General features: G+C 36.4%; 1 protein-coding gene across 2 annotated transcripts in view; it reads right to left on the reverse strand.

Annotated features, from left to right (window-relative positions):
• Nucleotides 1–12,082, reverse strand: part of mdga1 (MAM domain containing glycosylphosphatidylinositol anchor 1) — a 211,879-nt gene that overhangs the window by 44,566 nt on the left and 155,231 nt on the right. For both annotated transcript variants that reach the window (XM_079856011.1, XM_079856010.1), the window contains exons 12-15: nucleotides 3,066–3,240; nucleotides 1,675–1,698; nucleotides 558–710; nucleotides 20–181 (exon numbers count right to left, since the gene is read on the reverse strand). In XM_079856011.1, the coding sequence (XP_079712137.1) occupies nucleotides 20–181; nucleotides 558–710; nucleotides 1,675–1,698; nucleotides 3,066–3,240 (514 nt within the window). The remainder of the gene's footprint in view (nucleotides 1–19; nucleotides 182–557; nucleotides 711–1,674; nucleotides 1,699–3,065; nucleotides 3,241–12,082) is intronic.

The raw sequence follows: 12,082 nt of genomic DNA on the forward strand, positions 1-12,082 counted from the left end.
ACTAGGGTTAAAGGCTCACCAATATGTTTCCCGTTCATGTTGTAGTAGAAGGAGACACAGTATGGGGTTCTGTTGGTCCCCGTTGGTCCTCGTGCTGCCGTCACGTTGTACAGTGGAGAGAGCAGACGAGCTCGGTCCCCGGCCTGACGGGGCCGCGACGTCTCAATGTACATGTAGAAACCTTTATTGTAGAAGGAAAGTACAAAACACATGCGTTATCACGGGGTTTTTCAAAGAGGGCAGGAGCAAATAAATAAATAAATAAATAAAATAAAAATATATATATATATATAATATATATATATAATATATATATATATATATATATATATATATATATATATATAAAAATAAAAAATTAAATTAAATTAAATTAAATTAAATTAAATTAAATCAATTGTTTTCAAGGATACAAGTGTGTCTTTCTAGGGAGTTTCCAGTGGAAAAATTCTGTAAAGGTACAATATTTAGTTTGAAAAAGCACTATTAAAATACATTTGAATTTAATAGAAAATAGTGTGTTGGTGGATGAGGATGTAATTTGTGCGTGTTTTTACCCTCTTTCGTCCCACTCCTGTCCGTATCAGGCCCTGTATTAACCGACCGCTTGGGATTCTGGGTGAGATGGTTCTGTCTGGTCCAGTCAAACACATCGCTGCGGTCTTGAGTGAAGCCACATATCCTAATATCCTCAAAGCCGCACACTTGATCTAAACACACAAAAACATGAAACGGATTCGAGATTCATCTTACTAGTTAATTGGCACTAACTGCATGTAATGATTAAAGTAAAAAAATACTCTATGCAAGCTCATGAATGCAAAAATGTGATACTGAATATTAAAATATGTTGAAGCACAATTTATAAGCATTGATACAAGGGGTGCTATAGCAGCCATTAGCAAAAACTGTACACGTCTCAGTCCGTTTTCTCGTTCAGGTCAAAGATTGTCCTAAATGAAGCATTACACATGGAAAATCATATGGGAATTTAAGTGCAATATACATCAGAATGATTGTGGGTGTGCAATCTGAAGCTGACATTTGCCTCATAATAGTGCAAGAATCTGCTTAGCATGGGTAAGCATTCACACCTGCGATTGCGTACTTGCATAAAGTATTTTTCTGGCCTAATACTGATGAGCAAATCTAAGGAGAAGGTGTGTAGGTTTTAATGTAAGGAGGCTTCTTGACAGGCTCCTCTGGAGAACTGAAGTACTCTCAGCATATTGCGACATTCACAGCGATTACCCTCATTTAACAAACACAGAATACTGTAGTTAGTCACCCAGAACGTCTCAATTCACACTTTAAATGGCTGATTGACTCATTTTCCGTGTGTGAGAGAAGACAGAGCGAATTAATGGAGAAGAATGCAGGATTTCCGTGTTGTGGTTTGAAATCACCATTCTCTCCCCTCCACAAGCATCCAGCTCTTCAATTTACTCTGCTGATCGCCAGTCTGTTTTAATTTAAGGTTTTTTTTTTTTCGTTTTTTTTCTTTGTAGCTTTTTGGCAAAGCTCTGTGCTTATGCTGCCAGTAGAACTGTGTTGAATTTAATTGGGAAGAACTGAAAGGCAGGGCAAGCATGAGATGGGAGGATGGTTTAGAGGAGAGAGAAAGACAACACGCACAAAAGCATCATGGAAAGAAAAAGTAAAGAACTGTCTTACCTGAAGGTCTTGGATAAGTGTAGGCTGCATGAGAAAAGAAATAAAGATTATATAAATATACATACATCACACAAGGCTGTATGATATAACTACAAAACACTACCTAAAAACACTTTATTTTTCAGCCTTTTGACAAATACTAAATAATAATATATATAATAATATATATAAATTCAATATATTTTACAATATTTATATAATTCCTCAAAAATAGCACTAACGTTTTGTTCCATATATAATCTTCAACTATTATTTTAACAAACTTATTAATTTACCATTTTTAAATTAGAAATTAGATTACAATTTTTTAATGCAAGCAAAAAAATCTGTAAAAAAAAATAGTTAAAAGGCATTTTTTATACAAGATATAATTTTCCATTATAGAGACAATATAAAAATATGTAATGTAGTACTAAATAGCATAATTAACAATAAATTAATAAATAATATTTACATCCATACTTTTTTACCAAACATTTGGATATAAAATAAAATTATATTAATAAAAATAATAATATTAATCAATTTTTTTTTTTTTTTATAATAGCAATAAATAAATAAATACTTACATATGTCTTACCAAACATTTTAATATAATATAAAATATCTATAAATGATATAACAAATTAATGAAAAACATTTGTATGCATTAATAACAGTAGCAGAAACTAACATATATCATAAATATATAACCCATTATATTTAACATATAATACAAAGTGTATACTCGTGTATGGAATTTTTGTGTGTATCACATAAGAAGGGTTCGATGTCTTCCAGCAGTCCTTTTATTCTGGAGGTTGGCCATTTTTTGGTCTGCTGAGAGCAAGTGCTGAGATTGGGAGTGTAAGATTGAAAGATTATCCAATGGGATTAGATTCTATCAGCCGTTTCTGAGATTCAGACTCCGCTCTGGCACTGAAACCGCTGGCCTGTTCCCGCTGTTCTGTAGCATCAGCTATCTCAACACACGATGGCTGCCATACTTTCGACATCTCAATTTAACATAATCCCGAAAGTGAAACCTCACATTTGAAATGCATGACCTCTGTTGATGGGAATCATGAGGAATTTCACAATTCTGGCTCGGATTCCCATTCCACAACTAGCCCAGCTTTGCTTTGTGCTTGCCCACATACAAATATCAAGATATCAAAATTAAACAAGATTGTAGTTTTCCAGCCTGAATGTAAAATATGAACTTTCATGATATGAAACTTCCAGTGAATATGAAATATCTTGCAGATATATTGCAGATCTCTGTGGATTTAAACATCAATACAAAAGTAAATAGATACGAGGAGCCTACACATTCAACAACTGATGAGTGACATCTTGCATGTCATATGATGCAAATACCAAATGACTTGCATAAGTGTAAGGTGACTTACGTTCGGAGTACTGTATGGTGCGTGTGACTGTGTTTCCGGTGCCGTAGTTAGTTATGGGAGTAAGGCTGACCTCATACGACAGGGGAATACGCAAGTCCGTCAGCGTGTAGGACATCAGCACACCTTTCACTGGCTCTTTAGTGGTGATCTGCTTGGACAAAACCATCTGTCGGTTCTGCAACGAGAGGAATATTCAGTGATTATGATTACCATTTATACTTGTCTTAACATAAAATCATACACTACAGGTCAAACTTTTGGGATCGGTTAGCATTTTAAATGTTTTTGAAAGAAATCACGTACACTCACCAAGGCTGCATTTATTTGATCAAAAAGTATCATTTTTTGTGAAATATTATAACCATTTTAAATATCGGTTTTCTATTTTAATACTTTTTCAAATACATTTAAAAGGGTTTTTTTTTTCTGCAATTTATTTCAGCATCATTTCTTGCATCAGTCTTCAGTGTCACATGATCCTTCAGAAATCAATATGCCGAATTGCTGCCCAAGAAACTGTGACGTTGTTTTGTTTTTGTTTTTTTTGAGTTGATGAATTCAATGAAAGCTCCAAAAAAGCACTTATTTGAAAAAGAAATATTTTATAATATTAGAAATGTCTTTACTGTCACTTTTGAAATGAATGTATCACTGCTGAATTACTAAAATCTTACTGACTCCAAACTTATGAATGGTAGTGTATATATATACATATACACTATTAGTACATTATTAAATGTTTTATAATTCCACCTTTTTGAAGAAATTATTGTTTTTATGTGTCTTTGTGTTTCCATCTGTGGAGTAACTCATGAATAACATGAATAAGTAATTACTTGTTTGAAAAAAGTTGCATTTAAAATCACTTAAAAATTCATTAAGCTTTGAAATTTATGGATGATACAACACTGATGTCAAATGTTGCACTATTATTATTCCTCAGCTGTTTTTTTTAAACAGAATCACCCAACAATAACGAATTGCATATAGCCGTGTGTCTCATAAGTAGAGCTGGCATGATTTTGGATTGGTAACTATGTCATGAAAAAAGAAAGAAAGAAAGCAGAACAGGGAAAAGAGGAGGAGAGGGGGAAGATAGAAGAAACTGCAATATGTCAATGACTGCATGGACAAAGACAATCGCTCATCTGACCTTATGGCTTTTCACTTTCATAAGCATTTTCCCTTTCAGTGAGGACAGAAACTTGTTGCATCACACACAGTGTTGTACATCTCTAACCTCCACAAACCACAGAAAGGCCTTCAGTGCAATGATTTGCTGAGTGCAAGGTCAGCTGGTATCAAGCCACCCTGCTGTAAGAAGCTTTCGCAGTCTTTCCTCAGGCACAACAGCGGTGTGCTGACTAAGAACACTTGCTGAAACAGATCAACTTGTCATTCTCTACTTTGGCTTTCCCGTGGGATATCTACAACGCCTCTGAATGCTGCTGGGTTTGAGGCATTTCTGAAGAAATTTTAGCAAAACAATAGCATTTTATGTGTGTGTGTGTTTTTTTTTTATTTGTTTTATTTATGCCTAAGCTTTGTGATTTCCCCTTTAAACGTATTTATTCACTTTACAAAAAGGCATTTACTGTTGCAGGTACTGTGTACTACAAGTTCAAACACTAGTAGCTAAAGCAATGCAAACTCTTAGACCAATCCAAGCTCGATTTCAATCTAAATAAAGCATTGCACTCTTATTGTCAGAAGGAGCGTATTAGCGTAAAAATTACCATAGTGGAGCAACAGATTGAAGAGAATGCTGAAGCATGTTAGTTAGCAAGCTGAATAATAATACAAGCAGTTCAATAGCGCAAAAGGTAATAGTGAAGGTAACTTTCTACCCTATTTAAGGTTTGTTACCACCACAGTAGTAACCCATACAGAAAAACCTCTGGACAAATAGATTTCAAATATATTCTAAATATATGTTGTAAACGGCGTGGCATAAGGAAGTATATTCAAGTTGAACCTTCTAAATAAATATATTTTAGTTTGGAAACATTTTTTTTGTTTCTGAAATATGTCTCTTATTCTCACCAAGGCTGTATTTATTTGATCAAAATTACAGTAAAAACAGTAATATTGTGATATATTATTATAATTTTAAAAAACTGTTTTCTGTTGTAAAATGTTTTAAAATTTAATATATTTCTGTGATGGTAAGCTGAATTTTCAGCATCATTACTCCAGGCTTCAGTGTCACATGATCCTTCAGAAATCATTCTAATATGATGAGTTGCTGCTCAAGAAACATTCGTTATTATTATCAATGTTGAAAATAATGCTGCTTGATATTCTATCAATTATTCTTTGTGGTAACCATACACTACCATTCAAATGTTTGGGGTATGTAATATATATATATATTAACATGACAGAAATAAATTATATTTTTTATTAAAACAAAAAACAGCTATTTTAATATGTAATAATATTTCACAATATTACTGTTTTTACTGTATTTTTTTTATCAAATAAATGTAAGCCTTGGTGAGCTTAAGATATTTCTTTCAAAAACATTTAAAAATCTTAATGTTTCCAAACCTTTGACCATTACTTCCTGTATGGCCAACAAATATATGAGAACATAAGGAAAATAGTACCTAAAATATAGGTGAATCTATTTCAAAATCTAAATCAGCAATATATTTTGGTAATTTCTGTATATTATAAAATAGACTTAAAATAGATATCTGAAAATGTCATTTTGGCCGTATGTGTCACAATTATGTTAATCTAGTTAGTTCCCTTGTTTACGCTGTGTATATATTCTCCCGTTCAGTTCTGTTCCTTGTTGGCTATTGTTCGTGTGAATGCTAAAATGCTGTTACATTCTGTTCACCTGCTATTGGATTAAATCTTGTTTACCATTCAAATCTGCGTTCGTCTGTCTGCTTCATCTGCCTAGTCGTGACAGAATGGACCATTGACTGTAAGGCAGGGGTAAAGTCGGCATATTGTGTTATGATTTCTTCAATTCATACAAACAGTTTGCAGTTCCATTTGGTGCCGCAAAAACAATTAGCTGTGTCTTATTAGAGGAAATGAATGTGCATTGAGCTGTTCCAGGTCAGCTCTCACTCCCAGAGGATGTGTGGTAATCACAGGGCCGACGGCACCGCGCCAGTCCACTCTTTTTCCATGTGGAATTATGGGAAACGTGGCAGCAGCCCCATGGAAACAGTGCACAAAGGAATGAGAAATTATCTTCAGCTCCGCATGGAGACCCAGGCAGTAGGTAAACCCGCCGGCATTCCCTCTAAACACGACACACATGAATAAGTATGTGTGTATGAAGCTTTTTTTCATCCTTTGTTCCCCCTTTTCCAGGTAGGATGTAGAAGCATAGCTGTGATGTTAACCTGGCTAGTGAGGTCAAACACATTTGTTATCTGTCTAATTAAGTGCCACCGTAAACCCCTGTTACTGGGCCGTTCACCAAGGCAACATGGAGTGGTGTGCTGCCACGTCCAACGCTAAACCCACTTGAGCCTACACAATGCATGCCAAGACTTAACAGCCGTATCTAACACACACACGCACACGCGCGCACACACACGTGCACCTTGTAAAAGTCACAGATAAATTGTCTCCGCTTGGCTGCTACTCTCAGTTAACAGGGATTTTCTGTGTATCTCTCTTCATCTAAATTACCACACACACACACACACACACACACCAGGGAAGGGTGGCAGTGCTTAATGAATAATAATAATGTAAATCATGGCCACACTGTACTAAGTACATTCCTTGTTTTGTTTTAACTAAAACAAGGGAACAATTATTATATAATGTAGACACGATTTATTAAAACGAGGGAACTAATTATTATATCGTACGAACGATTTATCTAAAACGATGGAACGAATTAATAAAATATGCTGACGTATTAGTAAGCCGTGGGAACAATACTTGTCCTTGAACGATATGAACACGAGTTCGATGATATCAATGATTAAAAATAAGAGCTGAACGACAGCTAATAACAAATAAAAAAATGGAGAAAATATCCATGTTACTTTATATATATATATATTTTTTTTTTTTTAAATAGCATTTTTAATATAAAATGTCTTCATAAGTTGGTTATATTTCAAAATATTAGTGAGAACATTTAGCCCTCACATGTATAGCTAAACCTACACACACCTGTGTGTTATACCTCCCACAATCTTTCACCTCCGAATGTCTTTTTTCATTCAGTTATTTGTTGTTCTCTGTTTGTTCCCATACGCCAGGTAATGTATCAGCCTTCTGTGCGTGTGCTTTCCGTCATCGATATCAGTCACACATCCATTAAAAGAGACCAGGGGCTACTGCAACTTTTTTTTTTTTTGACATTTTCCCTCATAACTTACAGACTACTACAAATAAGAAACACATATGCTGTATGTGCCAACAATAACAGTATCATTACGTTGAGAAAGACCTGATCATAATGAGCTATAGGCCCTATTTTAACGTTCTAAGCGCATGGTCTAAAGAGCAGGGCGCAAGTTCACTTATGGCGTGTCCGAATCCACTTTTGCTAGTTTAACGATGGGAAAAATGGTCGGCACGCCAGGCGCATGGTCTAAAAGGGTTGTCCCTATTCTCATAATGAGTAATGGGTGTGTTTTGGGATTTACATGTGTTAAACCAATCAGAGTCTCATCTCCCATTCCCTTTAAATGCCAGTTGCGTTCACGCCATGGCAGATTCGCTATTTACATGACAGAATTTGATAGTGGAAAGACCGAAGCCGTCTCCAGAGTGCAAACTGATCTGCTCGTGCGCGAGGTAAAAGCATGCAAGTAAACCATCTACGGGACAAGCCGGATTCCACCATATCTTTATGTACACAATAATAATCTTTTACATTGTAATCCTTTTATTTTAAATATTTGCATGTTTGTGTGATGCTGCACGTCCCTGTGTGTTTAAAGGGGTGGTATAATGCCCTTTTCACAAGATGTAAAATAAGTCTCTGATGTCCCCAGAGTGTGTGTGTGTGAAGTTTTAGCTCAAAATACCCCACAGATATTTTTATATAGCATGTTAAAGTTGACACTTTTTGAGGATTAGCAAAAACGCACCGTTTTGTGCCTGGCCCTTCAAATGCAAATGAGCTGCTGCTCCCGACACAGAGGGCGGGGTTTCAAGAGCTCGTGTGTGTTAGCAGCTCCGATTACCTCACGCAGACACACACTAATGTCAGAAACTGTTCTGCCTTTTATGTTTAAACCGAAGTCAGACAAAGATGGAGAGACTCAAGAAGAAGTGACAACACGTAGAATGCAACAGGACGTCTCTGAATGGTTAGTTGATGGATTTATGTTGCTGATGTGGAGTTAATTATCTTCAATTAGCATATTCTATCATGATAATCTATAAATCGCGCGTATAGGAACTGTTGTGAGATGCACACAGAGTGACTTTCTATTGCGTGTGAAAAGACGGATGCTACAGTTCCAGCTGACTCACAAATGTGCTTGACTACAACAACTCTTCCTCTTCTCAACATGGGGGGGGGGGGGGGTTATGTAAATTTTAGGGTTGGTGATGTCACTAACCTCTGAGGAATGTCGTGTTGTAGTCCTTAAAAAACGATTTCTTTAAAAGCAAATATATCCCTTTGCTTTGAACTTTGAGCGTTGTAACTTTGCTGAAGTTGTTTATGCTCAAACAGCAACATTACACACTAACTAAAGATAGAAAAGTGAAATCATAATCAACCACCAATAAGCAGAGTGTACATGAGTTGTGTACCCGCCTATAGGCGCAGTGCTCTTTAAATACCAAAAAAAATATATTGTGCCATTGACTTTAGACCAGGTTTCAGTTGGTCAATGGCGCAGTCTATTTCTGTTGCCTCAAAATAGCAACGCGCCAACAATGTGCCAGAACACACACCTCGTTTTCAGACCAGCAGCCCATGGGCGCACAAATGGGCGCAAATGCATTTGCTATTTAAACAACGTGGTTGTCACGGATTCACTCAGCACACCTCAGCCAGCGTCAACTCAACACACCTGGTCGCGATCTCACTCACCCGAATTCTGATTGTCTGCACCTGCAACTCATCACTTCACTCTGGATATAAACCCCAGTCACACCACAGCTCACTGTCCGGTCTCGTCTTCAGACACCCGTGACTCTTCAGCGCTATTCTCCATGCTCCACATTTGCAAGTATATCTCAAGTTCAAGACTCTCATTACTCTCTCTGTGTGTTCCCTGCCAGCCTCAGTATCCGGTGTTCTCCTGGAATCCCACAAGATCCAGACCCGTCCTGTTTGTCTCAACCAGCTAAGCTTCATTTATCCAGTTCCACGCCCCGAGTGACTTCCTATGTTTCATGCATTCTAAAAGACTCTAGTTCTACGTTATATTCCCTGAGTTTGACCCTTTGTGCTTCCCAGTTATCCGGAGCTGCATACAGTGTCTAAATAAACCTTTGTTATCCTTTACTCTGTGTCCTCGTTCATACAGTGGTGTGACAGTGGTGCAGGACATGAAAATGATAACTGTGTCAGACTGAAACTAGCAAAACATACTTTCGTCGTGCTTGGCGCTGCATGGGTGGCCCATAGTGTCACTGCATGTCATTGGGTGAAAGGTCAGACATAATTTGGTTTTCACATTTTGACCCAGAGCAAGTCTATGGTGGCTTGTTGGGTAAATCTAAACCTTATCCCGTCTTTCATTCTCTCTAATCAACTGTAATCTCCCTCTAAAGACGGCACATGAGCAAATATTTTTGATATTTGAAATGCATTTAAAAGCTAAAGGCAGATGTGTGTGTGCTTGTATTCGTATGGGAACATTATATGCAATTATTGCAGGAGGGTGAAGGTCATGTTTTCTAACCATATTAAAAAAACATGTATTTGTCAAATACATTAGTTGAACCAATTAAGTGAAATCAATTATTTATATGAAGTATTTTGGCTATTCACATTTCATGTTATATCAAAAAATGTCTGAAAAAACAAACAAAAAAATGAATTTACTGTGTGCGCATTTTATATTTTGACATAGTTTTTATAGAAATATTACAAATTAATTAGTTCACATCCTTAAGTTAAAATACTGTACACTCAATTCTTAATATGGAACAAAAACTGCAAAAGTTTGTTTGCATGTGAAAATATGACAAATTTGTGTCCATGTCAATGTCAGAACACTATAATTGTAAGAGCTCCTCAATAAGTCTGCACAGTATGTTCACCATTACAGAGAATTCATAATAAATCCATAACTCTGAACAGCCTTAGCCTGAAATGTTGCAAAAAATCAGTTTTCAGTTCATTAAAATTGTTTTTGGAGCAACAGGTCTCGGTCTAGTGGGCTTTAACGGTTCTAGGTCTGGGTCTTGATCGCTTGTCTTCAGGAATATGGTATATACTGAATCATTAACGGATGAAGAACTTGCAGAATCGAGCGGCTTTAAGGGTTACACCACATCGCATAGAGCTTTATGTACGAAAACTCACACACACACACACACAGCTGTAAGATCTCACCCTCTCGTAATATCACAGGTGTGTGAGGTGTGAGCAGAGGCCTGTGAAACACACTTCTCTGGCTGCAGGATTCCCCCTGCAGGTACGACTCAATAAAGATGTGTAAATGCATTCAAGCTCGCTCTCTCTCTCTCTCTCTCTCTCTCTCTCTCTCTCTCTCTCTCTCTCTCTCTCTCTCTCTCTCTCTCTCTCTCTCTCTCTCTCTCTCTCTCTCTCTCTCTCTCTCTCTCTCTCTCTCTCTCTCTCTCTCTCTCTCTCTCTCTCTCTCTCTCTCTCTCTCGAGGTGGTTCACCACACTGATCTGAGGTCTGTCACTGGTGCACGGGTTCAGATGCAGACAGCTGTTTGAGTCTCCCGTGGCCGTGTAACATATGGCACAGAGTGTGTCTAAAAGATGAAACTGGGTTTGTTGTTTGTCAGCAAATTTAGAACAATGTCTGAATACGGAGTTTAGCTTTTTAACATCAGTACGGTGGAAAAAAAGAACTGCGAAAAATGAGCTCAAAATATAATCTGTAATGAACGTTCCTCATCTTACTCTGTCAGCGCAAGTTTATTCTAGAGGGACTGTAGTTTTCCACACCGGTAAACAAGCGGCGCGGCTTTTAGAAATGAGGCTTGGTGTTTGCTGCGCTCTCTGAAAAACACAGCACTCATTTCAGAGACGACTGAACATCCTTGCATTCTTGAAATGAAAGCGCTCTGTGCACCTGTTATTATGAAAGTGCTGAAGAAAAAGTGTTTAAGTAAAGAGAGAGAGAGAGAGAGAGAGAGAGAGAGAGAGAGAGAGAGAGAGAGAGAGAAGTACAAAAGTACAAAAGTAAGTTTTAGCAGGGGCGTTTTCTCAAAGGAGGCAAGAGAGGCAAAAAAGAAAAATCTTTTTATAAATAATAGAAAAATATGATATTTCTATGTATAAAAAATTAATAGTTTATTTACCATTCTGACTATCCACAATGAATTTCAAAGTGGAAATGAATAATAGTAATAATCATAATTAATAATAATCAATAATATTTTCATTATTATTATATGACTAAAGGCTAAAAGATCAAAGATTAAATTATTTAAATGATCTAACTGCATTCTGTTGTTGTTATTATTATTTTATTATTAATGATAATACCATATTTTTATTTAAAATAATTATAACTGATTGTATCATTATTTATTGTATTATTTTTATATGAATAAAGACATAAAGCTCAAAAATAAAATGATTTTAAAAATTAACTAATAAAAAAGCATGTTAAGTAAACTAAAAGTTATTCATATACGAGTTAATTTACGGTACATGTGACCTGTTTTTCTCATGAACAGCACAAACCCCATAGAATCTGATCTTTTCAATTCCGATATGTGCCACTTCAATAAGTGGTCCTAAATCTGATACAGGTCAGATGTTTTCCAATTTGACCTCGATCTGAACAGTCAAATCGGAATTCATGAGACTTTTACGTCCCTCTAGAGCAACATTCGTCACAAATCTGCGCTCATGGGAGTCACT

Source organism: Squalius cephalus (genome assembly GCF_949319135.1).
Source record: "Squalius cephalus genome assembly, chromosome: 21".
Classification (NCBI taxonomy): domain Eukaryota; kingdom Metazoa; phylum Chordata; class Actinopteri; order Cypriniformes; family Leuciscidae; genus Squalius; species Squalius cephalus.